Source organism: Eptesicus fuscus, chromosome 2 (genome assembly GCF_027574615.1).
Source record: "Eptesicus fuscus isolate TK198812 chromosome 2, DD_ASM_mEF_20220401, whole genome shotgun sequence".
NCBI lineage: Eukaryota > Metazoa > Chordata > Mammalia > Chiroptera > Vespertilionidae > Eptesicus > Eptesicus fuscus.
This window is the reverse complement of record NC_072474.1, coordinates 116,084,353-116,111,180: the sequence shown is the minus strand read 5'-3', so window position 1 is coordinate 116,111,180 and position 26,828 is coordinate 116,084,353. Positions and strand designations below refer to the sequence as shown.

Below are 26,828 nucleotides of genomic sequence, written 5' to 3'. Positions count from 1 at the left end.
TAGCTCTTGATTTCCTTGTGAGGGGCGGGGCAGTGAGCATAGGAGGGAAAAGTGCTGAGGTCGCTGCGAGCGACAACGGGTTCCTGACGTCAGACGTTGCCTCCGTGCGTAGGCGTGTGCTGTCGGCAGCTAGTCTGTGTCCAGTGTCCCAGTGGAGCCCTTTCCCAGTGGAGCCCCTGCAGAGGCGCAGGCAGGCTCCTTTCTCACTTCCGGTTAGGGGCACATGGGCCAGGCACGGTCTCAGCAGCGGGGTGGTAAGAAAGGACGATGTGTGGGGGCCCAGCGTCCACAGGAGGACTGTCCTGCTTGCTGCGGAGGCCATTGAGGGGCTTCGTGAACGGGACCTACAGGCGAATTAGGACGGGTGGGCAAACGTGGGTTACTGCTGCTACTAATTAAACAATTAGTGACAGGTCATACAAGAATACACTCTGTTCAAAAGTAGGTGTGCAGAACAGAGCCCAGAAATCGACCCAAGCCATTATGCTCAATTAATGTTCGACAAAGGAGGCAAGAGCATACAATGGAGTCAAGACAGTCTCTTCAATAAATGGTGTTGGGATAATTGGACAGATACATGCAAAAAAATGAAACCGGACCACCAACTTACAGCATACACAAAAATAAACTCAAAATGGATAAAGGACTGAAATGTAAGACGGGAAATCATAAAATTCTTAGAAGACTCCATAGGCAGCAAAATAGCAGACATATATTGTAGCAATCTTTACCCATACATCTCCTAGGACAGTGGAAACTAAGGAGAAAATAAACAAATGGGACTACATCAAAATAAAAAGCTTCTGCACAGCAAAAGAAACCACCAACAAAACAAGAAAGCCCACTGCATGGGAGAGCACATTTGCCAATGTTATCTCCGATAAGGGTTTAATCTCCAACATTTACCAGGAACTCATACAACTTAACAAAAGGAAGATAATCCAATAAAAAATGGGCAAAGGACCTAAATAGACATTTTTTGAAAGAGGGCATACAGAAGGCCAAGAGACTTTTGAAAACATGCTCAAAGTCACTAATCATCCGAGAGATGCAAATCAAAACAACAATGCGGTACCACCTCACACCTGTCAGAATGGCTACCATCAACAAATCAACAAACGACAAGTGCTGGCGAGGATGCGGAGAAAAAGGAACCCTCGTGCACTGCTGGTGGGGATGCAGACTGGTGCAGCCACTGTGGAGAACAGTATGGAGTTTCCTCAAAAAGTTAAATATGGAACTGCCATTTGACCCAGTGATCCCACTTCTAGGAATATATCCCAAGAAACCAGAAACACCCAGCAGAAGGATATATTCACCGCTATGTTCATAGCTAAGATTTAGAAACAGCCTAAGTGCCCATCAGCAGATGAGTGGATTAGAAAACGGTGTAACCTCTACACAAAGGAATACTATGCTGCTGTAAAATAGAAGGAATTCTTACCATTCGCAACAGCATCGATGGACATGGAGAGCATTTTGCTAAGTGAAATAAGCCAGTCAGAGAAAGATAAATGTCACATGATCTCACTCATTTGTGGAATATAATGAACATAAACTGGTGAACAAAAACAGATCCAGAGACAAGCATCTCAGAGGGAAGGCAGGGGAGGGTGAGGGGTAAGAGATCAACCAAAGGACTTGTATGTACTAGTATGCATATAAACATAGCCAATGGACACAGACAGTAGGGGGCTGAGATGGGGTAGGAGCGGCCAGGGAGAGGTCAATGGGGGAACAAGGAGACATGTAATACTTTCAACAGTAAAGAGTTTAAATTTTTAAAAAATGACCAAAAAAAGGAGGCTGACAGTTGTGAGTATGCACATCAGAGTGATCGTGTGTTACTGCTGATGAATTCCTGTGTTGCTGGCTGGTGGTAGCAGTACTCACCTGCTGGGCCCTCCTGTGGTTTGGAAGGGCCACTCCGCGCCCTGACGGGGTGGAGGAGGGGGACTGGGAGGTTCAGGCTGTCGTTAGGGGAAGAGCGAGTCAGCAGGACGTGGCAGTGCAGGAGCAGGCGGCGGGAGAGAGTGAGGCGCGAGTGCACGCGGGGCCGCCCCCCGGGTCACTGCCACTCGGTGGGGGTGTGACGGTGACCGGCGTGGAAATTGGAGCATGCTTTGGGGGGAAATGCCAGTTTCCTGGTGGACTTGAGGTATCAGTTGACTGGCAGGTGGAGCGGTGCGGTGTGGATGGGTCTGACTGCCGCGTTTCCCAAGTGCTCTCTGTCCCGCCCGCCGCGGGGGTGGAGCTAACACCTGTGCCTGTGTCACAGCCAGTGCCCCCCGATCTCTGAGGAGTTCCTGGGCCGCCGAGGAAGAGGCCGCCCCGGCGGCCGCCAAGCAGGAGGAGGCGTGGCCCGCGCTGGGGGACCGGAGCCTGGTGCCCATGGTGGAGCAGCTCTTCTCCCACCTGCTGAAGGTGATCAACATCTGCGCCCACGTGCTGGACGAGGTGGCGCCTGGACCCGCGGGGAAGGTAACCTCGGGCCCGGGCCGTTGCCGTGCAGTGGACGGCGGCTTCAGGCACGCCTGCGTGTGCCCAGCCGTCGGTCCCGTACTCTGTGCTTTACGTGAGCAAAATTGCTCATGTTGTGACTCGGAATTTCATACAAAATGCCATCATCCAATTCGGAGCCCTCTGGCCTCGTCCTCAAGTACCGCTGCCTCCGAGGGCAAAGCTAAAGCTAGCTCAGTGGGCGTTCGCCGGTAGCAGGAAGCAGGTTTGGGGTGCTGGCACGGCCCTGGCCGCGCTCCTGGTGTCGGCAAACACTGCCTTCTGTGAGTGCGGTCAGTGACAGCAGCTCCACACACGGCCCGCTCTTCCCACGTGGGTTTCCGAGAGCGCAGCGCACTCACCTCTGCACCTCCTGCTCCCCTCTTGCTGTCTCCATCGCAGCCTCTTCCTTCCCCCGCCCCCCCCGCCCCCGGCTCCGCACGGCCTGACACTGGCCCTCTCGCGGGGCTCTTTGCGGGCCTCGGTCACCGCCCACACCCACTCTTTAGCCGCAGGTCTGGTTTGTGCCACACTCTCCCCAGCAGCCCTCCTGCCAGGTCAGTCTTTGAACCTCGTGGGTGCTTCTCGGTCCCGTGCCCCCCCGCCCCCCTCCTCAGTGTCCCTCCTGCCCTGGAACATTCCCTCCTGCTGGCTTCTGATCGGCTCTTGCTTCCCTGACCCTTCTGTTCCGGGCGTGTCCCAGGTGTGGTCTTTGCCCACCATGAATGCTTTCCGCGCTCTGTCCTGCATCATGCTCTGTAACCATGGAAACGTGCCACATCTGTGCCTGCCGGGAGAGTGGCACGTGCCCTTGACATGCAGCACTGTGGCTAAGGAACAACTTCTTCTTTTCAAGTACAGTTGACATCACCATCAGTTCCAGGCGGAAATTACAGCGGTTACACATTTCTATAACGTATGACGTGACCCTCCTGACAACTCTGTCCCCACCCGGCACTGAGCACAGTGACTGCAGCGTTATTGCCCATATTCCCCGGCTGAACCTCCCCTCCCCAGATCGTCTGTCTACCAATCTGTACTTCTTAGCCCTCCCCGTTTCCACCCAGACCCCAGTCCCCCTCCCCTCTGGCAGCCATCACTGTTCTCTTATCTGTGAGTTTGTTCACTTATTCTGTGTTCTGGATCCACGTGTGAGTGAGATCATATGGTATTTGTCTTTGTCTGACTCATTTCACTCGGCGTCCTAGCCTCTAGAGCCATCCATGTTGTTGCAGATGGTAAGACTTCATTCTCCTTACCCGCTGGGTGGTGTTCCATTGTATGCACGCACCACGGCTTCTTACCCGCTCATGGCAGGGGGCACTGGGACTGTGCCCGTGTCTTGGCTGCTGTACAGACGGCGGTGAGCACAGAGGGGTATGCCCTTTCCAGTTAGCGTGTGGGTTTCTTGGGCTGTGTCCCAGGAGTGGCGTTGCTGGGTCATACGGTAGCTCCATTTTTAATGTTTTCCAATTTGCATTCCCATCGGCAGTGCACAGGGCTATTGAACTTCTGATGTTGTCTGTCACTGCGTTTGCATTTCAGTAGCCACTTGTAGACAGTGGCTCTCGTGTGGGCAGGCGGAGCCAGGCAGCATCTAAGCATCAGAGGCCCCAGGCCTGGCGGGCACCAGTCCTGTGTGGTCCGCTGCCCCACGGCACTTCTGCCTGGCGCTTCACGACAGCCCAGACCTGGCGCGGCCCACCGTCTGCGCCAGCCCCGCTCCTCTCACTTTGTGTGCCATGTTTGTTTTGTTTTTTAAATGTATATTTTACTGATTTTTTACAGAGAGGAAGGGAGAGGGATAGAGAGTTAGAATCATCGATGAGAGAGAAACATCGATCAGCTGCCTCCTGCACACCCCCTACTGGGGATGTGCCCGCAACCAAGGTACATGCCCCTGACCAGAATCGAACCTGGGACCTTCCAGTCCGCAGGCCGACGCTCTATCCACTGAGCCACACCGGTTAGGGCTCGTGTGTGTTTTTTAATGTTTTTATTGGTTTCAGGGAGGAAGAGAGAGGGAGAGAGAGAGAAACATCAATGATGAGAGAGAATCATTGGTAGGCTGCCTCCTGCACGCCCCTCACAGGGGATCAACCCTGCAACCCGGGCCTGTGCCCTGACTGGGAATTGAACCATGACCTCCTGGCTCATAGGCTGATGCTCAGCCCCTGAGCCCCGCCGGCCGAGCCCACTTTGTGTTTTGTAAAGTTGGGAACGTGGGCGTCATTGCAACTCTTCATTCTCGCCCCAAGTCCCTTGTTTTCCCTACTAAGTATCGCACGAGGAACCACTTACATACATGTACGTATACGTGTGCACACCTATACTCACACCGTGCACATGCACATGCACACACCCAGGAACACAGGCTGTTTCCTCGTTCACTGCCACTGCTCGGGCCAGACGGACAGAGCGTCTCATCGGGAGAAGCAGCACGTTGGTGTGATGCAGTTGGCACGATCCACGCCCCGGCCTCCCCCGCAGTGTGCGGGCCGCTCTTCAGTGCCCACAGGGTCGCTTGGCCGCCCCTGCAGTCAGTTTTAGAACCCAGACAGGAACGCTGTGCCCGTTAGCCGTCACCCTTCAGCCCCCCTGCCCCCTGGCTCCCGGCAACCCTGGCCTTCCCATTTCTGTGGGGAGGTGCCTGTTGCGACATTCATGTACGTGGAGTCACACCGGTGTCTTGCGTGCCTGGCCCCTCCCCTTAGCGTGTCCCCAGGGCAGTCCTCTGTGCTGCTCTCCAGTCCTCCCCGGCCCACAGCCATCACGTCCGCTTTGCGGGCCTCACGCTGACGGGCACGGTGAGTTCTCTGAGATCCCGAGTGAGGGCCCAGCTGGGGCCTGGGGTCCAGGCTGTCGGCATCCTCGCTGCCCCCTGCGGGCTGGGAGCCGGGGCGCTCCGCAGCCTGTGGGCCACCAGCTCTGTGCCCTCAGCTGTGACCTCCGCTCAGTCACCTCCCCTGCGAGCCTCCTCACCTGGAAGATGGAGTTTAAGACGTGGCTCCCGGAGAAGGCTCCGGGCGCTGCTCTGGGAGGTGCCTGTCAGGAAGTGCTGTCCACACCCACCGCGCGGGGCGAGGGTTGGGGATGGACACGGCTCTGCAGCTTCTGAGCTCCATGGGTGGATTCGAAGAGAAGATGAGCTCTGGGTGGATGCTTCTCAGCGGGTGAGCCACAGGCAGCAGACCGCAGTGTCTGTGGGGGTGACGCCCAGGTCCTCGTTCTCCGTTCCAGGCAGCCTTGCCGTCCCTAACCAACGCCCCTTCTCTCAGTCCCATCCGGCGGAAGGGCAAGGAGAAGGAGCCGGGCGAGCAGGCGTCCGTGCCGCTGAGCCCCAAGAAAGGCAGCGACGCCAGCCCAGGTAGGAGGCACTGACAGGGCGGGGGCGGGGGCGCCACCTGTGTCCTAGACGTACGTTCAGGGCCTGTGCTTACAGGTCAGGGTGATGTGGTAACTGGTACTTTTCGGAAATAAAACACAGCAGTGAGGCCAGGGAAATGGTTTCCCAGGTGTGGTTACAGGTGTTCACATGAACTCGTGTGTGCAGCCCACATCGGGCCCTAAGGTCTCTGCGTGTCTCGCTCATGTGGGGTCACAGCAGCCTGCAGGGCCCTGCCCGCCTGGCTCCCTGCGGAGCGGGCGGGATCCTGGTGGTGGGTGAGGGAGGCGGGGTCGTGGCGGGAGGGAGCAGAGGCAGTTCCCAGAGGGGTGTTCTGAAGTGGGCAATGGGGGTTTACAGTGGGGAGCGCCCGCAGGAGAGAAAGGGGACACAGTCATCTGAGCGAGAGGAACCGGGGGCGTTCACAGCCGCTCAGAGCGTGGCTACCCCCGGTGAGGCTCGGGGTCCGTGCTCGAGGGGCACCGGGTAGAGCGGGGTGGGGGTGGGGGGCCAGTCCGACCCTCCGCTCACTCTGCTGGGAGAGCCTGCGTGTGAGCTTCCGGAGCTGGCGTCTCGGGGGACCGACCGCAGCCCGCAGGCCGGCTGCGGAGAAACCTGGCGGAGGGTCCCCTCAGTCTGTTCCGCTGGGGCAGCTTTGGGAGGGCGCGGCATTGAGATAGTGACGCCGCATCCGTGAGAGCTGGTCCCGCTCCCGTTGTCAGGGCCCGTCCCCGTCCCCGTCCCCGTCCCCGTGTGAGGGCTGAAGGGCCGGGACCGTCCCGCCGGCAGCGCGGGCTCCGAGCCGTGCGATTGGCGCAGGCGGCGTTAGTCGCGCCTCCAACCTGCAGACGGGCCGCCGGCACACGCGCAGCAGCGTCACTGCCCTTCGTGTCTGTCGTCCCCGGGTCCTGGGAGGTGCTCCGATTCCGCTCCCGTCCTTCAGCCGGTTTCTGTGGCTGCCAGCCGAAAGCCAGGAGAGAGTTTGCCTTCCGTTCCACTGGCCGCTCGGACATGCTATTGCAGCCCCCGCCTTAGCCTTAGCGCGGCTCACTGTCCATCTAACGTGTGTGTGTGTGTGTGTGTGTGTGTGTGTGTGTGTGTGTGTGTGTGTGTTTCAGCCTCTCGACAGGCAGATGCCGCAGGGCCCGTCACGACCAATAAACCCTCGTCGCTGGGGAGCTTCTACCACCTTCCCTCCTACCTCAGGCTGCACGACGTCCTGAAGGCCACGCACGCCAACTACAAGGTACGCGGCTCTGAGCCTGCGCCCCCCCCCCCCCCCCCAGTGCCTCGGGCTCGCTCGCTCTCTTCTTGATGGACTCTTGCAGGTGGTTTTTGAGGTGTATGGAAAACCATCTCAATTTTATTGAGACACGGTTACCTGTAACAACGTTTTTAACCCTTTGCACTCGCTTGCTTTTTTCTCGATTCCTTTATTCTAATGCTAACCGTGTCGAGTCACACTCGACATCCGAGTGCAAATTAAAAAACACGTTTTTCTTGATTTTTTTTTTTTTAGAGAGAGAGGAAGGGAGAGAGATAGCTAGAAACATCCATGAGAGAGAAACATCGTGGATCGGCCTCCTGCACCCCCCCCCCTACTGGGGATCGAGCCCACAACCCAGGCACGTTGCCTGACTGGGCATCAAAGGATGACCTCCTGGTTCCTGGGTCGCCGCCGCTCAGTCACTGAGCCCCGTGGCCAGGCTCCCCTGGGTTCTTGAGGTCTTGGGGTTCGTAGTGTGTGTGCCCACATGGGATGTGAGGGACAGCTCGTGTTTCCAGGTTGGCTCGGCCTCTGGTGGTAGCTTCCAGCCCTTCAGTCTTCACGCTCTCGCCCCGTGACCCCACCCCCCTGCGTGCTGGGGCGGGCCCCGTCCCACCATCTCCCCGACGGAGCTGCACGGACCCTCTCGCTCCGGGTGCTCGCACACCTGGCAGGTCCCTCCCGGCCTGTGGGTGACACCCGCAGGGTGACAGGAGAGTGGCTACTGTCATTCCCACTCCGTGTTCATCCCGTGTGACCTGGCTCCTCTCTCACGGGGCGGTCAGTTCGTCCCGCTGAGCTGCTTTCTGTTCACCGCAGCACGTCTGAGGGCTTGGCCAGCTCCTGTTCTCATGCCCATCTCTAACCTTTGACCTTGTTCGTGCCCATCACGTCTTGGGGCCTGACCTGTCCTTTTGGTCTGTGAATGGGGGCCGGCTGCATCGTGTAGGCCGAGGCCGTAGAGCCTGAAGGCAGTGCTGCCTGGGGCGGCTTCACGGGTGCGGGGCGGCTGGAGGCGGGGTCTGACCTCGGTGGCTTCCCCCGGGCTGCCGTACACGGAACAGGGCATGCACTGTGTTTGGGGTGCTGCTTGTCAGAGCCTGGTTCTGACCCGTGGTCCCATCGTTCCCATTTCGCAGAAGGTTAGGAGGCGCTTCTGTCTGTAGCGTTAGTACAAGTAGGAAGACGCCTTTGAAAGAAAACAGATTTCCTACAGATATTGGGAGCGTGATTTCCTTCCCCAGGCATTTCCCAGACAGACAGACAGACAGACAGGACCCCCGGCTGGCGTGTGCGGGGCTGCTGGGTGTGTGCTCCCCCATTGAGACGCCCGACGTGACGGTGCAGCCATCATTTCTCCCCTCCCCCAAGGTCACCTTGGACCTCCAGAACAGCACGGAGAAGTTTGGGGGCTTCCTGCGCTCGGCCTTGGACGTGCTCTCTCAGATCCTGGAGCTGGCCACGCTGCAGGACATCGGGAAGGTGCGGGGTCTTCTCGCTGAGCCGCAGCTGCCGCACGCCGGCACCTGGGCCGAGTGCCGGGGCGGCTGGTGTGGGCCCGGCACCCGGGGCGGCTGGTGTGGGCCCGGCACCCAGGGCGGCTGGTGTGGGCCCGGCACCCGGGGCGGCTGGTGTGGGCCCGGCACCCGGGGCGGCTGGTGTGGGCCCGGCACCCGGGGCGGCTGGTGTGGGCCCGCACCCGGGGCGGAGCGACAGCAGGGGCGGCCTCCGTGCCCACGGCTTGGTCACGGCGCCTGGCCCTGAGCTGGTGGGGTTCCTGTGACCCATCTTTAGCTGGTCACTGCATTGGCTTTGACCCGCTTTAGTCCAGAAATGGAGGCTTCGCACTGCTGGCCCAGGCCTTCGTCTTCGCCAGTGGGAAGGGCACACAGACCCGGGAGGGCGCACGCCGCCCTGCGCGCCTCAGCACGCAGCCGAGCCGCAGGAGGACTTGGTCCCGAGTCCAGCCGCCCCCTCCCCCGCCCCCATTCTCTAAGGAAATGGTCAGACACGGAGGAGAGTTTAGAGAGCGTGTGGCGCCCGCCCGCTGCAGACAGCGTGCTGCAGGGTCCACGTTTTTTTTTGTTTTTGTTTTTTTAATATATTTTATTGATTTTTTACAGAGAGGAAGGGAGAGGGATAGAGAGTTAGAAACATCGATGAGAGAGAAACATCGATCAGCTGCCTCCTGCACGCCCCCTGCTGGGGATGTGCCCGCAACCAAGGTACGTGCCCTTGACCGGAATCGAACCTGGGACCCTTCAGTCCGCAGGCCGACGCTCTGTCCACTGAGCCAAACCGGTTTCGGCTCCACGTCTTACTTGGAACCTGAGTCCCAGGTGCCGGGCCCTTGGACATGCGGCCCTTTTGGTGAAGCACCGGCTCTAACCGAGCTCCAAACCTTTTCCTCGATGGCCATAGCCACCGGCCTTCCCCGGCACGCACGTCCACGCAGCTGCTCAGTCACGCCGTGCCTTTGCCCATGGCTGTGGTGCGGCCCTGGTTTCTGTGGCGGGCACGGCTCTGGTCGGGGGGTGCTCAGTGGCTGTCCCTCAGAGTGACACTTGCCGGAGGTGGGCGGCGTCCCACTCCGCGAGACCTGCCTGGCGCCCTGTCTACGATGGCCCCCTCCCCACCCTCTCCTCCTCCCCGGCCGCAGCTCCTGCAGACGCTGTCACGCCGTGGCCTCTTGGTGTTGGGGTGCCCGCAGTGGGGCCTGGGCGGTGGTGGTCAGTGAGCGGCGGGCGCGGGGTCAGTGAGCGGCGGGCGCGGTAGCTGGGCGTCGGTCGTGAGGGCTTGCAGGCTCGGCGTCCCGCGGGAGCGAGCGTCCCAGCCCCCCTGCAGCGCCCGCTTCCCCCGCAGTGCGTGGAGGAGATCCTGGGCTACCTGAGGTCCTGCTTCAGCCGGGAGCCCACGATGGCCACGGTCTGCGTCCAGCAGGTGAGGAGGGCTCTTTTCTCAGCCCCGTCCCGGCATGACGCGGGGCTGCTGTCACGGGAGGTGGCGCTCCGCGCGGCCTGGGGCGGTCATGGGCGGGGCCTCTGCTGACCCTCCTACGCGGCCGTGTCCCCGGGCTTCAGGATGCTCCGTCTCCTTCACAACTCGAGACCACAGGGTCGTTGGTGAAGGTGAGGGCAGCACCTCATGGTGTGAAAGGGGTTCTCAGCGGGAACCCCATGTCTGCATCCCCCCGCCGCGCCCCCCCCCCCGACTTCCGGTGGGCGTGGGGCTGTGCTGTGTGCAGGCGTGCTGACGGCTCCTCTCTCTCTAGCTGCTGAAGACTCTCTTTGGGACAAACCTGGCCTCCCAGTGCGATGGCTTGTCGTCCAACCCCGGCAAGTGCCAGGGCCGAGCCCAGCGCCTCGGCTCGTCCAGCCTGCGGCCCGGCCTGTACCACTGCTGCTTCATGGCTCCCTACACCCACTTCACCCAGGCCCTGGCGGACGCCAGCCTGCGCAACGCCGTGCAGGCCGAGCCGGACCTCGCCGCCTCGGGGTAACCCTCCCGCGGCGCTCGGGGCGGGAACGGCCGTGGGGGACACATGAGAGAGCAAGCAGGGACTAATTTGTGAGAAGCAGAGACAGGAGCCAGCGTCCCCGAAGGGCCTGCTCGTCCAGGGACCTCTGGGGAACGTGCTGCCACGGAGGCGCTGCAGGCACGGCCCGCCTGCCTCAGAGCGCGGCCAGTGAGGGGCCTGGGCTGGGCCAGAGGACGCGGCGGGGCCGCTGCCGAACTTTGGCGAGCCCGTCCGCGTGTGAAGGCCTTGGTGTTTCCCGGTGCGCCCTGCACGCCCTATGTGAGGGCCGGGCGTCGTGCCACTCTCAGGGTCACTTCAGGTGAAGGGGCACCTGGCACGGGGCACGGCGGTGCGCAGAGGTATGGGGGTCGGGCGCCCCGGTGGCACCTGTGCTTTGTGACTTGGCGGCTGGCGTCTCCGCCTGCACTGACGGCCGTGGTTCTGCGGCCTGCGGCTTGGCGGTGAGCTGTCTCTGGAGCGACCCAGTCCTGAGCAGGCGTTTGAGTCCCGTGCGCAGGAGCAGGAGAGCACGTTCCCCTTCCGTAGGTCAGTGAGGAACGGCCCAAGTCAGAGCTGTAGAGTCAGGGCCGCGGCCGGCCGGCCTCCGGTTGGGACCTGCTTGCTGTGTGGCCACGCCTCAGGGGCGGCTCTGAACGCTTTGAGAGCACGGGTGTAAATAACAAGCCGGTGTGCGGGGTCACGGTCCTCTCACAGCTGTTTCTCACCAAGGGAAGCGTGTGATGGATGTCAGTGTGTGAACAAAGTTTCCCAAGAAAACAAAGTGCTGTCTCCCGACTCCCTGACTCCTTCAATGGCTGTCACCGTCCAGCCCCACCGCGGGGCTGCGTGTCAGTGCCCTGACACGGCGGGAGCTGCGAGGGTCCCCCCACCCCCCAGCAGGCGGCCGGGACTCACGGCAGCCTAGCTGTCCTTGAAGGAAGAGCTGACCGCGGGTGTGCGGAGTCCCGCCGAGTAGTGAGGGCGCTCTCGTTGGCAGGTGGTTCGACGTGCTGCAGAAGGTGTCCACCCAGTTGAAGACAAACCTCTCCAGCGTCACAAAGACGCGTGCAGACAAGGTACGCGGGGCGGCCGGAGAGCGCGGGGGAAGCGGGCTGGGCGCCCGTCGGCCGGGGCCTTTCCGCGGAGGCGCGCTCACGGCGCTCTGCCTCGTCCTAGAACGCCATTCACAGTCACATCCGGCTGTTCGAGCCTCTGGTCATAAAGGCGCTGAAGCAGTACACGACCACCACGTCCGTGCAGCTGCAGAGGCAGGTCCTGGACTTGCTGGCGCAGCTGGTGCAGCTGCGGGTCAACTACTGTCTTCTGGATTCAGACCAGGTTTGTCGCTCGGTCTTTCGTCTCCCGTACTGTTCGCGACTTAGTGGAGTGGCCACAGAGACGCCGCCGCCACCTGCTGCAAGCACGGCGCTGTTCCTCCGCCGTCTCTGTGTCCCACCAGGACGGGCCTGCCGCGCATTGGCCTCAGCAGCGCCCGCCCTCGCCCCAAAGTCTCCCCATCTGTTCTGGGCTGTTGGGGTCACCCTGGACCCCGGTCACATTTGCCAGAGGCTCTCCCATAGCTGTTCAAGGCGGCACGACGCGCTGCTTCCTCCTCCTGAAGCCGCCTCTGTCACGTGAACGCTGAGGGCCGCCTGAGCATCGACAGGCCTGCTTCTGCGCTTCCTCTGGCCGACGCTTCCCGCCTCGGCCCGCACAGCTCCGTCCCGCCACCGGCCTTGGGAGCGTTGGGGCTTGGCCATGAGCAACCCCTCACGTGGGTTCTCCTTGCTCTCGCCTCTTGGTGCCCCGGCTCCGCAGTTCTCGGTGCCGCGCAGGTTTCCTGAAAGGGTGGGAAGCGAGCTGCGGACCACTGAGCTCCGTTCCGATTGATGGAGCGCCCGCTGTGTGCGGGGGTCACAGGCCGAGGGACGCAGCGGCGAGGCAGCTCCGTGTCCGGTGGGGTGAGCAGGCGGCGCTCGAATGCAGTGGGACCACCGTTGGCTCTCACGCGGGCCTGACGCACGGCGTCTGCTCCTGGGCCGTCCTGCACCACCCACGCCCCGCATGGGGCTCCTCGAGCTGGACAGGAGGCCCTGGTGTGGCGGGTGCTGCCCGGTGCCCCGAGTTCGTTATTTGTTCTCCTGAGAGGTCTCTCCTCCGTGTTCAGAAATGTTTACGGGGATCCTGGAAGGGTCCGAAACTCCTGTCTGACGCAGTGAACACGTTGGCGTTCTTGTGCACAACAGGCTTACGTGCTGTCAGGAAACCCGTTAGAAACTTACACACGTGGGTGGGCGCGAAGGAGCCTGGGCACGTTTTCGTGTGGCGGTGACGTCTCTCTCCGCCGCAGGTGTTCATCGGGTTCGTGCTGAAGCAGTTTGAGTACATTGAAGTGGGCCAGTTCAGGTAACGGCGTTTTCTTACTTTCACTTCTGTTCTTGTTACGTAAGTGCGTGTAGTTTTAGATATTAACACGAGCGTACTTTAAAGGATCGCTAGGCATTTAAAAAATGTTTTTATTGATTTTTTTTAGGGAGATGAAGGGAGAGGGGGAGAGAGAGAAACATCAATGATAAGAGAGAATCATGGATCAGTTGCTTCCTGCACGCCCCACTCTGGGGATCGAGCCCGCAACCCAGGCATGTGCCCTGACCAGGAATTGAACCCGAGACCCTTTGGTCATGGGGCAACGCTCAACCAATTGAGCCACAGCTGCCAGGGTGGATGGATTGTTAGGCATTTTTGCTAGGTATTTTTTTAATGGAAATCTGACTAATATGCTATGCATTTTTGTTTCTCTTAAAAATTAATGAGGCCTGGCCGGTGTGCCTCACTGGTTGAGCGTCGACCTATGGGCCAGAAGGTCACAGTTCGATTCCCGGTCAGGGTACATGCCTGGGTTGCGGGCTCAATCCCCAGTGGGGGGCATGCAGGAGGCAGCCGATCAAGTGATTCTCTCTCATCATTGATGTTTCTATCTCTCCCTCTCCCTGCCTCTCTGAAGTTGATGGAAATATATATATTTTTAAAATGAATGGGTATCTGAAGGCTAGTTTAGAAGCTGTTCTGCATCTGTTAATCACAGGTGCTGTCAGTTTTCATTTCACGTTTCAAAGCATCTAATTATGGTAGTTACTAAATGAAGTCTGGTCTGTTGAACACTAGCTCTTAAAGAGCAGCTGTTTAGATGTGGTTGGCTTTAGCAGAGGCAATTGCCATGCAGTTATGTCCGTTAGAGCTTTGCTCGCTATATAGGAAGGGTTAATGCTTCCTCCTGTGCAGTTATGGGTGTATAATTGGTGAAAATTAAAATCCTTTAATCCTCACCTGAGGATATGTTTTTATTTGAGAGAGAGAGAGAAACATTGATCGGTTGCTTCCTGTGCGTACCGCAACGGGGGATCCAACCCACAAGCTAGGTATGTGCCTTGGCTGGACTTGAACCCACAGCCTTTTTGTGCACGGGATGCTGCTGCAACCAATGAGCCTCCGGCAGGGCTCCCATCCGTTAGCTTCTGAGCTGCTCAGTGAGCAGTGGGGTCCGTGCCGAGGACAGTGTCTGAGCTGCTCAGTGAGCAGTGGGGTCCGTGCCGAGGACAGTGTCTGAGCTGCTCAGTGAGCAGTGGGGTCCGGGCCGAGGACAGTGTCTGAGCTGCTCAGTGAGCAGTGGGGTCCGGGCCGAGGACAGTGTCTGAGCTGCTCAGTGAGCAGTGGGGTCCGTGTCGAGGACAGTGTCTGAGAGGCCTGGGGTCTAGAGTCCTGCTTCTCATCCTGGCCATGACGCCGGGACTGTGAGTGGGTTCCTTTTCCTTCTCGGTCAGTTTCTCGGACTAAAGAGCGAGGAGCTGAGGGAACCGAGGAGCCGGCTCTGCTGGGCGCCAGGGCTGCCGGGTGCCCTCTGCTCTCAGCCGTGGGCGCGGGCTCTGCACGGACGGGAAGGCGCCGTGCCCCACGGACTGACGGCGCCCGCTAGGCTCCTCGCGTGCGCGCTCTCTCTTCCCGTGGAGGCTGCGTTTGCTTGGTTGGTCGTGTTCTCCGTCTGAAAGGGAGTGTCTGATGGCTGTCTGTTTCTAGGGACTCGGAGGCGATCATTCCCAACATCTTCTTCTTCCTGGTCCTCCTGTCTTACGAGCGCTATCACTCCAAGCAGATCATCGGGATCCCCAAGATCATCCAGCTGTGTGACGGCATCATGGCGAGCGGCAGGAAGGCCGTGACTCACGGTAACGGGACAGCCCTTCGCTGCGGCTCCCTCCTCCTGGCGTGCCCGTGTCCGCACTGCTCTGCTCTGCTGCCTCTGTGTGCGTGCATGGGTGGGGGCACACGCTTTACTCTGAGGAGTTAGAGTCTACTTAAGTGAAAGCAGAGACGCAGCAGAACGCCGTGAGGTAGATAGGGCCTGACGTCAACACTGGTCCTTCCTGACGAACGTGGACAGCCCAGCTTCCGCAGGACTTTGGGGTGCTCCCTGCTGTGTCGGGAGGCACGGCTTCTCCCGGACGTGCGCTCGGGCTTCTCCCGGACGTGCGCTCGGGCCTCTCAGCAGAGCTCTGTCCCCCAGCCATCCCGGCCCTGCAGCCCATCGTCCACGACCTCTTCGTCTTAAGAGGGACCAATAAGGCTGACGCGGGGAAGGAGCTGGAGACCCAGAAGGAGGTGGTGGTGTCGATGCTCCTGAGACTCATCCAGTACCATCAGGTGAGGGGCCGCGGGGCCGCCGTCCGTTACCGTGGGTGTTGCTCTGGGCCAGCTGGGCCGGGCTGGGGGGCCCGGAGGGTCTGTGGGGCTGCCTGAAGCAGCGCCGCCCCGTGGGGAGGCCCGCCTGGCGGACCGCACGTCCGTCAAGAAGGGTGTACCGCGAGGCCCTCTTTTCCGAGGAGGACGGGCCAGAACACCGAGTGGCCGCGTGAGCGCGCTCAGCTGGTTCTGGTTCTGCCGTCCTCAAGGTGGACGAGAACCTCGGGCGGTTGGAGGCGGTGGAGTGCAGAGAGCTGCTTTCTGTGACTCCTCTCCCAGCGTGTCCAGCGGCCTGGCCTCACTCACTGTCCTTCCTTCCAGCGGTTTGTCTCAAACCTGTGAAGTCCGGAGCTTTCTCAGGAGCACTTCCTCTCTGCTGTCCGTGGCTCAAGCTCAGTCACAATTAAACGTGTGGTGTTTCATTACGTCCCATAACCACCGTAATAGGCACACCTGCCCAGAGCTGTGAGCGCCGCCTGCTCTCGGCCAGCACGCTGGGCTGGGGGCCAGGGAGTGGCTGCCCCGTTCTCGGCCTGGTTTGCGGGTGAACAGAGGGGGGCTGGCCTTGGGTAGGGGGGCCGCTGCAGCTGTTCTTGCGCAGTAAGGGCACAGCCACGGGCCTGGAAGGGAGAGGCAGGTGCGACAGGGTGGTCGGGGCTTGGTAGGGGGTGGGCTTACATGGGTGCCTCTCTTTTTTTCTTTTTTAATATATTTTATTGATTTTTTTACAGAGAGGAAGGGAGAGGGACAGAGAGCTAGAAACATCGATGAGAGAGAAACATCGATCAGCTGCCTCCTGCACACCCCCTACTGGGGAGGTGCCTGTAACCAAGGTACATGCCCCCTGACCGGAATCGAACCTGGGACCCTTTGGTCCGCAGGCCGACGCGCTATCCACTGAGCATACCGGCTAGGGCGGTGCCTCTCTTACAGCAGTTGTATTTTAGAGACTGATGGGCAAGCTTCTCCATCTACTCCATCTCGTTTTCGTAAACAAGCAGGTAAAGGTTCTTAGCGTCGCGGGCCGTGTGGCTTCAGTTGCGTCTGCAGTTCTGGGCAAGAGCCCTCGTCGGCGTGCTCACCAGGGCCAGGCCCTGAGCTGCCTCTGCGCAGACATGGCCGCGGGCCAGTGGCTCAGGCCCGGCACCTCTGAGAGGCGGTGCCCCCGTGGGCGATGCCTGTGGGAGGACCCAGCTGAGGGCGTGAGGCCGCAGGATGCTGGGTCGGGCCGTGTTGGGGTTGCCAGAGGTGGGTGTGGCGTTTCCGTTTTGTGCCGGTTCTTTGGTTATGAAGTCTCCTAGCTCCACAGGAGTACTGAGGCGAGGCCGAGCGGGCCCTTGAGGATCTGCTCCTGGCCCCGTGTCCTAGGGCCGGGTTCTTGGCTCGTCAGGCCCTCGCTGGGGTCAGGTGGCTTAGCCCTGGCCGCCTCCCCCCCCCCCGCTGACCGGCGAGTGGGGAGGAGTGACAGCCCTCCCACCCGCAGGTGCTGGAGATGTTGATCCTGGTCCTGCAGCAGTGCCACAAGGAGAGCGAGGACAGGTGGAAACGGCTGTCGCGGCAGGTGGCCGACATCCTCCTCCCGATGCTCGCCAAGCAGCAGGTGGGCCGCGCAGGGGTCGGCCTCTCCTTCACGCTCGGGTCCATCGCCCACAGCAGTGTCCGCGCGGGTCCCGGGACAGGGGAGCTTCCATTCCTCAGGGAGCTGCTCCCGCTCTTGTCCCCGCTGTCCAGGGTGGGCCCCGGGCCCAGGGAAGTCGTGTCCCCGTTAATCCCTAGAAGGGCCGACATCTTCCTCCTTTTCACTGATGAGGGCGTGGGGAAGGGACGGCCAGTGTGGGAGAGGAAGGGCAGGCGGGCCTGGGCTCTTAAAGCCCGGGAGGGAGCGGGCAGCCCTGGCGGCTGAGAGGCCAGTCCATGCGCCCCAGGGCCTCAGGTGCACTTGGCAGACCAGGAGGAGGTGGAGGCCCGCTGGGGGGGGTTACCCTAAGAAGGGGTACACGTGGGTGGCTCCCCAGGAGGAGAGGGGTGGGTGGGGCAGGCTGGCCTGTGTGTGCACCGAAGGCAGGAACGGGGTATTGGCGATGCTGGACCCCAGAAGGTGCCACACTGGTGCCCCGAGCAGCGGCATAGTGCCAGTCGAGGTGGCGGGGCTCGAGGTCTCTGTCCCCTGGCGGTGGAGGAGGCTCGGCGCAGGACGCGTTCAGACCTGCCGGGAAGGTCACCCCTCTCCAGGGCTGTCGTTGACGGTGTAGACATGGTGACGGCGACAGGAGCGGGAGCAGCCCGGCCGCTGCACCTGAAGCTGGGACTTGGCGCACAAGGCTTCGCTCCGCTAGCACGTTGGACTGGAACCCGTTGCTTTGGGGTCCGCCGTTGTGTCTCTGGGGGAAGCAGGGCATTACGTGGTTTACCCAACGAGTTAACGAAAAGCCTCCTGGCGTGGGACAGTGGACAAGGCGGAGGAGGAGGCCGCGCAGCCGTCGGCTGACGTTGGTTACTCGGCGCGGCGGGGTGGGGTGCAGGGAAAGGAAGAGGGGCGTGTGCGTTGGTCCCACCTAGGAAAACTGGACAGGTGCACGGGGCGGCTCCCAGGGGTGCTGACGGTGTTGGGGTGCAGATCCAGCTGATTTATATATATTTTTAATTTCTTTATTGATTAAGGTGTCACATACTTGTCCTCATCCCCCCATTCCCATCCCACACCCCTCTCCACGGATGCCCCAACCCCCTGTTGAACTTAACCGTTGGATAGGCTCATATGCATGCACACAAGTCCTTTGGTTGATCTCTCCCCCCTCCCCCTACCCTCCCCTATCCTCCCTCTGAGGCCCGCTAGTCCGATCGATGCCTCCTTGTTTCTGGTTCTGTTCTTGTTCCTCAGTCTATGTTGTTCATCATTTCCCCTAGATGAGCGAGATCATGTGTCACTAGAGATATACTTATAAGAACTGAATGTGAGACGAGCAATAATAGTTATGCTGACAGGCAGATGAATCAGTCTGTAGTGAGTTTCTTTCTGGACCAACAGTTCTTTAGAGACCCAATTTCAATGTCCACCAGTTCCTTATGTGTACATGTCAGCACTGACCCTTCAGCTCTGGATGGTGGACAAATGGTGGTAACGGAGGTCCGACTCCCTCTGGTTTGGTCTCAGATGGATGTTTTTTTTTTTTTTTTTTTTTTGGTCTTTTACGTGTTTGAATCTTCTAAAGAAAACATACGTTGTTTGAATAATAAAACTCCGCAGGGAAAGATTTGCGTTGTGGGAAAACGCAGCGGAGACGCGGCGTTCGGAAGCGTGTTTGCTGGGTGGGCTGCGAGCACTGGCCCTCCTTCCGTGCCGGTGCTGACATGGGGGGCAGGCGCCGGGCCGGGGCCGCCGGTGTCATGTCCGCCTTTGGTTGTTCACTTGCCGCAGATGCACATTGATTCTCACGAAGCCCTCGGCGTGTTAAACACGCTGTTTGAGATCCTGGCCCCGTCCTCGCTGCGGCCCGTGGACATGCTTCTGCGGAGCATGTTCGTCACTCCAGACTCCATGGTGAGTGCCTACCTTCACCCCCCCCCCACCCCCCCCCACCCCCGGCGCCTCGGGCTCAGCCGGTCCCTGGGCTGGGCGGCCCCGGGCCTGGCGTTTTACACCGTCCCTGCGGCGGAGATGCAGCCTGGCTGGGACCGGCCTTCAGAACCCGCGATGCAGGGTGTGTGGGTGGAAGGGTAGAAGCGGTGGCTTGTTCATCAGATCGGCCGGCGATCGGAACAGCGTGACCCTCTGTCCTTCCCGTGACCGGCCCGTTTCCTCTCCGCAGGCGTCGGTGAGCACCGTCCAGCTCTGGGTCTCGGGAATCCTGGCCATTTTGCGGGTCCTCATCTCCCAGTCGACCGAAGACATCGTCCTCTCCCGCATCCAGGAGCTGGCCCTCTCCCCGCACCTGCTCTCCTGTCCCGTCATTGCGAGGCTCCGGGACGGGGACAGGGACTCGGCACCCGCAGGACACAGTGCGGGCAGACAGGTGAAGACTTTGCCGGAAGAGACATTCGCTAGGTAGGCTGCGTGACGACCCTTTCCACTCCCTCTCCCTCCGGGAGTCACGTGGTGTTTGGCGATCAGAGAGTTGGGACTAGCCCTCGTCTTCCTCAGCTGCCCTGCCGGGGGCCTCGGTTCACGCCTCTCCTGGTCAGTCCCATCCGGCCCCGGGTCTTCTTGCCTGGCGACACTCACTGCCGCGGTGGGTGGGGCGGCGCCATGGGTGCAGGGATCGGGCGGCGCTGCTGCAGAAGCTCAGAGTCCAGGAGGACCCACTGGGAGTGGTCTGATTCTTCTTCCCACGAGGTGCGGGCCCGGGGTCGGAGGGTCAGGTCGTGTCTGCCCCCAGTTGTTCAGAGACTCCTGGGCGCACGCTGTGCTGGCGGTGTGTGCCCAGCGTGGCCGCACTCAGGGCCCCGCCGAGGCAAAGCGGCTTGGAGGACGTGCCGTGGGTGCAATTCTGCCACGCGTACCTTCCTGCCAGGGCCACCATACGTGTCTTTAGCCGCCTCCCGTGGCCATCGGTGGGGTGCGGGCTCTGCGGAGAGGGGCCCGGAGGCCTGCATGGCGCCTGCTGCGTGCAGGGTCAGACGGAGCAGGCAGCGGAGATGGATGAGTGATGATCCTGTGCCGTGCCGTCAGCCTCCTCACAGCCTAGGGCCCCGCTGTCCTCCTGGCAGGTGCTGAGGGTGGCACGGTCGCTGCCAGCTCCCAGGGAGGAGGGAGAGGTGCATAGAGGCAGGGACTCCGCCCCGGGGGTGGGCTCACACGTTCCATTGCTTCCCTCACACCTACTCTCCACACTGTCTCCTGTGTGTTTTACACACACGGACAGGAGACGCCGTGCTCCGTCACACCCCTCCGTCATGCCACCGTCCCCCTTTTCCGCAGGTTTCTCCTGCAGCTGGTGGGCATCCTCCTAGAGGACATCGTCACGAAGCAGCTCCGAGTGGACATGAGCGAGCAGCAGCACACTTTCTACTGCCAGGAGCTGGGCACGCTGCTCATGTGTCTGATCCACATCTTCAAGTCTGGTGGGTGCCCCGCCCCCGCCCCCGCCCCCGCCTGCGAGTGTCCTCTCCCGGCCACGCCGGGCGCAGGCCCACAGGGAAGCCAGGTCGGCGGGAGAGGCGTGCTGAGCTGTCCAAGGGAGCGCTAGAATGACGTCATTCCCGGGGGGGGCTCCAGGCGCTAGGAGGGTGCTGCGGGGAAACTGGTGGGCGGGGTCCCACGGGGTCTGCCCCTAAGGGTGTAGGCGCCCAGCCCAGCGTCCTGGTGGCCCTGGAGCCCACCCGGCCCTCAGCCCTCAGCAGCCTGCCGAGTGCCGAGGCAGGATGGAGCTCCGGCCGCCCTCTCTGCCGCCGGCTGTGGCCCACGTGGCCTCTGTCGTTGCCGCCCCTCGGTTCTCAGCAGGAGCCGGTTGGTGGGCAGGAGTGGGTGCAGGGGCCGCCTGCCCTCTGAGTGCGTCTGCAGGAAAGAGCTGTGCGCAAATTCTTGACGGAAAACCTCCTGGCTCCGCCGTGCCGGGCCTCAGTGAGGAGCGAAGGTTTTCCTTTAATCTGCATGGCTTTGGATTTGTGTCTAGGAATGTTCCGGAGAATCACAGCAGCCGCCTCCAGGCTCTTCACGGCCGACGGCGCGGACGGCAGCTTCTACGGCCTGGAGAGCTTGAACGCGCAGGTGCGCTCCATGGTCCCCACACACCCGGCCCTCGTGCTGCTCTGGTGCCAGATCCTGCTGCTCGTCAGCCACACGGACTACGGCTGGTGGGCCGAGGTGCAGCAGACACCCAGGTACGCCTGCCCGCCCGCCGCCCGCCCCGCCGCGGAGCCGCTGAGGCTGGGGCTTGGCCGGTCGCCATGGCCTTTGTGAGGGTTCTGCGTGCATCCATCTTTCTGTCGGACACCATTGTAGAGAAACATGTGGTCTGACTCCAGGCACTGGGAGCCCGGAGCCGCGCCGCTGCAGTGGGATGTCTGTCCTGCAGGCCATTCCTGCCGCCCGCCTCCCCTGCTAGTTCTCCTCAAATTGGCTCCAGAGCACCCTGCCTCTCAGATGGGCTCTCTGCTGCGGAGGCCTGAAGTAATGATGTGGGAACATTCAGGGCGCTTTGGAAGTACCTTGGGGCTCATTCTGTAAGAAGACTTGCTCGCCACCTGATCGTGGGTGGCCCTGTCTTCACAGGGACTCTTCCGGGGTAAGCCTCAATTTCGAGGCACTCCCTCACTCAGACATTTGATTTGTACTCACGCGGAAACAAAAGCTTTGACACCCCCGCCCCCCGCGGAGTCCTCGGAGCAGTGTTTCTGGGAGGCTGTGGGCCCACAGCGGGGAGCGCGCTGCAGGGGGAGGCTGCGGGCGGCGGGGCTGGGCGGCTCTGTGCGGGGGTTAGTTTTTGCCAACGACCTAACGTGAGGCTGAAGAGTCGTGTTTCTCCTCACAGATCACCCTTTAGCGTTACTTGTTAAAAACACGTCCTTTCTCTGTTGATTACCTGGCACCCTTGTCAGACGTCAGCTGGGGGCGTGCCTGGGTTCCTTGCCTGAGTCCACGTCCGTCCGTCCCCGGCAGCACCCGCCCCGGGAGGCCTGCTCTTCCTCCTCGGACGGCCGTGGCTCTCTGGCTGCCTCAGAGCCCGGCTCTCAGCTGGCCGCACAGGCCCGCCGGGTGTGGACCGGGACCGCAGTGACGGGGGAATGTGGGGGGATTGCCATCTTAACGACACTGTGTCGTTTGTCTTTGAACACGGCCTCCCCATTTGTTTGGGTCTTTAATGTGCCACAACACGTTGTGTTTGTAAGTGTTACACACATCTTACAGATCCGTTCCTGAGGATTTTGTTTCGTGATGCAATTCTAAGTGTTTCCTTTTCCCGTAGCGTGTGGTAGCCCATGGCCACCAGGTGGCTTTGTGTGCTGGCCTCCTGTGCGGAGACCTTGCTAATCTCACTCAGAATTTCGAGTGGCCTTTCTGTGGCTCCTTAGGGACGGTTTCCTGTGACCCGTGCCATCACCTCCGGTTCTAAGGAGGTTCTGTGGGCACAGGCGCTGTGGGCCCCCTAGGGTTGTAGTGCCGCCTTGGCGCGGGGTGGAAGGAGGGACCTGAGGTCTCCTGGCGGGGGCGGCCTCATGCGGACCGAACCCGGGCGCGCTCGCAGGCTTGGCCTTGCCGTCAGCACTGTCGTTCTCTGCCTGCGAGTCCTCGCCGGTTCCCACCTGTGCCTCACTGTCGCTCAGGGGCCGCCAGGAGCCCCTCTCACCCAGGCACCCGCGTGGCGGCTCTCAGTCCTGCTTCAGAGCCAGGACCGGCCGCCCCACCGCATGTGGGACAGTGAGCTCGCTGCCGCCGGAAGCTTGTCAGTGCATCTGTCGCTCCTTCCAGACGACGCAGTCTGTCCAGCACGAAGGCACTGAGTCCCCAGATGTCTGGAGAGGAGGACTCCGAGCTGGCATCCCAACTTGGGATGTGCAACAGAGAAATCGTCCGGCGAGGCGCGCTCATCCTCTTCTGTGATTACGTCGTAAGTGTGGACGCGCGAGGGGGATGGGGCTGGAGAACACGGCCGACGGCGCTATGCTGCCTGCCTGCCGCCGTCCGGCTGAAGTCCCGGCTTAACGTGCAGTCCTGCTGACAGCAGGGAGAAGCCCGGCGTGGCCGTTAGTCACGAGCTTCCACAAGTGTCTGTGGGGGTCACTCGGCACCGCTTGTCACACTCACGGGGCGGCTGCTCCGTCCAGTCGGGGTGCTGAGCCGTTTTGTCGCGGTGAGGGACTCGGTGGAACAGTGACAATAAGGACAATAGAAGCTGGGTGCGGGCTGGAGTGGGGTCCCCGTAACAGTCATTTGTCGGCTGTAGAGCAGGTGCTGGATGTTCATTGCTGCCTTTGAAAGAGCGTTCTGTTTGAACCAATCAAAGCGTAATATGCTAATGATATGTTAAGGCCGCTCAACCGCTCGCTATGATGTGCACTGACCACCAGGGGGCAGACACTCAACGCAGGAGCTGTCCCCTGGTGGTCAGTGCGCTCCCACAGGGGGAGCCCCGCTCAGCCACAAGCCCGGCTGACAGCTGGCGAGCGCAGTGGCCCGTCTCCGCTACAGCGCTAAGGATGTCCCACTGCGGCTCCCAGACTGAGAAAGGGCCCAGGCCGGGCTGAGGGACGCCGCCCCCCCCTCTTCTCCCCCCCCCAGTGCACGAATGTCATTCACCGGGCCTCTGGTAATACATAATGCAGTTGTGTTCCAAATTGGGCATTTCTTACTTCCTTATAAGCCTGAAGTGAAATTGCCTCCCTGAGTTGCCTCAGGTTGACACGTGGGGTCCATTCATAGTTTGGACTCAGGAATTCTATCGAAACTGTGACAGTTACAGGGAGTCCTCTTCCCACTGACCTCACTGGAGGGGAGGAAGCCACTGGGAAGACCCTGGCCGGCCAGCCTGGAGCCTGGGGAGCGGGTGGTGTGGATGGCATCCGGCTCTGGGCAGGCACGGAGGGCAGCGCTCACCACTCCTGCCGCTGACGCCCCCCGGGCCTTTGGCTGGTGTCCCTTGGGGGTCTCACTGGAGCGGTCTCGGCGCAGTGTGTGGGTGGGGGACAGGCTCTGTAAGGCGAGCCCCTCCCTGTCCGTCACTGGTGGGCAGGACCACGGTCGGGACTTTGCTTCCCCGCTCCACTGGCCTGCCCGTGGCTCTGGCCCACTCTCCCCGAGACTGGGGGCGAGGCTCTGACGTCTCTCCGCAGTGTCAGAACCTGCACGACTCCGAGCACCTGACCTGGCTCGTCGTGAACCACATCCAGGACCTGATCAGCCTGTCGCACGAGCCGCCCGTGCAGGACTTCATCAGCGCCGTGCACCGCAACTCCGCCGCCAGCGGCCTCTTCCTGCAGGCCATCCAGTCCCGCTGCGAGAACCTCTCGGCCGTAAGTCCCGCCGCCTGTGGGCAGTGCCAGCCGCCGTGCCGCAGTCAGGTGACGTTTTCACTGCCGACTTCCCTCTCCCGCCAGCCCACCACTCTGCGGAAGACCCTGCAGTGCCTGGAGGGCATCCACCTGAGCCAGTCGGGGGCCGTGCTGACGCTGTACGTGGACAAGCTGCTGTGTACCCCGTTCCGCGTGCTGGCTCGCATGGTCGACACCCTCGCGTGTCGCCGGGTAGAGATGCTTTTGGCTGCAAATTTACAGGTACTGAGCCCAGGCATGGCTTCCCTGGAAACCCAGCAGGCAGGCCAAGCAGTCGGCGGTGTTTTCTCCGCAGGCACGTTCTCCACGTGGCCTGACAGAAGCCGTGGGCCATGTGTGAGTGGTCGTTCTCGTGTGTCTGACACGGGTACATGGGTGCGTCTTGTCCCTTCTCCTAGTCTGCCCTTGCTCCGGCAGATGCACCGTGCGTGCCCTCTTGTGAACATGGGCTCTGGCTCAGCATGTTCTCTGTGAGCGAGGGCACGGGCTCAGCATGTTTTCTGTGAGCGAGGGCGTGGGCTCAGCGTGTCCTCTGTGTGAGTGTGAGGGCTCAGCGTGTCCTCTGTGTGAGTGTGAGGGCTCAGCGTGTCCTCTGTGTAAGTGTGAGGGCTCAGCGTGTCCTCTGTGTGAGTGTGAGGGCAGGGCTCAGCGTGTCCTCTGTGTGAGTGTGAGGGCTCAGCGTGTCCTCTGTGTGAGTGTGAGGGCTCAGCGTGTCCTCTGTGTGAGTGTGAGGGCAGGGCTCAGCGTGTCCTCTGTGTGAGTGTGAGGGCAGGACTCAACGTGTCTTCTGTGTGAGTGTGAGAGCAGAGCTCAGCATGTCCTCTGTGTGAGTGTGAGGGCAGGGCTCAGCGTGTCCTCTGTGTGAGTGTGAGGGCTCAGCGTGTCCTCTGTGTGAGTGTGAGGGCTCAGCGTGTCCTCTGTGTAAGTGTGAGGGCTCAGCGTGTCCTCTGTGTGAGCAAGGGCGCGGGCTCAGCGTGTCCTCTGTGTGAGTGTGAGGGCGCGGGCTCAGCGTGTCCTCTGTGTGAGTGTGAGGGCAGGGCTCAGCGTGTCCTCTGTGTGAGTGTGAGGGCTCAGCGTGTCCTCTGTGTGAGTGTGAGGGCAGGGCTCAGCGTGTCCTCTGTGTGAGTGTGAGGGCAGGGCTCAGCGTGTCCTCTGTGTGAGTGTGAGGGCAGGGCTCAGCGTGTCCTCTGTGTGAGTGTGAGGACGCGGGCTCAGCGTGTCCTCTGTGTGAGTGTGAGGGCAGGGCTCAGCGTGTCCTCTGTGTGAGTGTGAGGGCTCAGCGTGTCCTCTGTGTGAGCGAGGGCGCGGGCTCAGCGTGTCCTCTGTGTGAGGGCACGGGCTCAGCGTGTCCTCTGTGTGAGTGTGAGGACGCGGGCTCAGCGTGTCCTCTGTGTGAGTGTGAGGGCAGGGCTCAGCGTGTCCTCTGTGTGAGTGTGAGGGCAGGGCTCAGCGTGTCCTCTGTGTGAGTGTGAGGGCTCAGCGTGTCCTCTGTGTGAGTGTGAGGGCTCAGCGTGTCCTCTGTGTAAGTGTGAGGGCTCAGCGTGTCCTCTGTGTAAGTGTGAGGGCTCAGCGTGTCCTCGGTGTGAGTGTGAGGGCAGGGCTCAGCGTGTCCTCTGTGTGAGTGTGAGGGCAGGGCTCAGAGTGTCCTCTGTGTGAGTGTGAGGGCTCAGCGTGTCCTCTGTGTGAGTGTGAGGGCAGGGCTCAGCGTGTCCTCTGTGTGAGTGTGAGGGCTCAGCGTGTCCTCTGTGTGAGTGTGAGGGCTCAGCGTGTCCTCTGTGTGAGTGTGAGGGCAGGGCTCAGCGTGTCCTCTGTGTGAGCGAGGGCGCGGGCTCAGCGTGTCCTCTGTGTGAGTGTGAGGGCTCAGCGTGTCCTCTGTGTGAGCGAGGGCGCGGGCTCAGCGTGTCCTCTGTGTGAGGGCACGGGCTCAGCGTGTCCTCTGTGTGAGGGCGTGGGCTCAGCGCGGCGCCACCGGATGTGTCCTGTCTCTAGAGCAGCGTGGCCCAGCTGCCGGTGGAGGAACTGGACCGGGTCCAGGAGCACCTGCAGAGCCGTGGGCTGGCGCACAGGTAGGGCCGGAGGCGGTGCCTCCTTGGGGATAAGGGCTTAGATTCGTGAGGCGGACGAGAGGTGTGCTCCCTGGGCACAGGGCCTGGTGGGGAGCCGCCTGCCTCAGACACGGGCCGCGCTGTGCGGGAGTCGGGAAGGCGGGCAGGAAGCCTCTGCCGCTCTGCGGGGAGAGGGTGAGGGTAGGCCGCTCCCCTGTCGGCGCTGGGGCAGTCCGTGCTCCCAGTGGAGGGGACTGCGTTCCAGCCGTCTCACGGGTCACAGCACCTCATTGATGGCCGGGAGCGCTTCCGCTCGCACAGGCCTGAGCCCGCCCTGGGCTGCGCCTTGATCCGTCTTCCTTCCTGCGAGCTGTGGGCCTCCTAACTTGC

The 26,828-nt window shown here is 61.3% G+C and overlaps 1 protein-coding gene across 1 annotated transcript in view; it reads left to right on the top strand.

Moving 5' to 3' along the window:
* The window catches only part of HTT (huntingtin), a 95,909-nt gene that overhangs the window by 46,306 nt on the left and 22,775 nt on the right, over positions 1-26,828 (top strand). The window contains exons 26-45 of the mRNA XM_054708427.1: positions 2,279-2,481; positions 5,740-5,866; positions 7,003-7,130; positions 8,523-8,633; positions 10,014-10,091; positions 10,423-10,646; positions 11,666-11,744; positions 11,845-12,006; positions 13,019-13,074; positions 14,743-14,891; positions 15,230-15,366; positions 16,889-17,005; positions 18,824-18,946; positions 19,215-19,450; positions 20,324-20,466; positions 21,018-21,225; positions 22,814-22,952; positions 24,175-24,354; positions 24,439-24,615; positions 26,383-26,459. Of these exons, the coding sequence (XP_054564402.1) occupies positions 2,279-2,481; positions 5,740-5,866; positions 7,003-7,130; positions 8,523-8,633; positions 10,014-10,091; positions 10,423-10,646; positions 11,666-11,744; positions 11,845-12,006; positions 13,019-13,074; positions 14,743-14,891; positions 15,230-15,366; positions 16,889-17,005; positions 18,824-18,946; positions 19,215-19,450; positions 20,324-20,466; positions 21,018-21,225; positions 22,814-22,952; positions 24,175-24,354; positions 24,439-24,615; positions 26,383-26,459 (2,854 nt within the window). The remainder of the gene's footprint in view (positions 1-2,278; positions 2,482-5,739; positions 5,867-7,002; positions 7,131-8,522; positions 8,634-10,013; positions 10,092-10,422; positions 10,647-11,665; positions 11,745-11,844; positions 12,007-13,018; positions 13,075-14,742; positions 14,892-15,229; positions 15,367-16,888; positions 17,006-18,823; positions 18,947-19,214; positions 19,451-20,323; positions 20,467-21,017; positions 21,226-22,813; positions 22,953-24,174; positions 24,355-24,438; positions 24,616-26,382; positions 26,460-26,828) is intronic.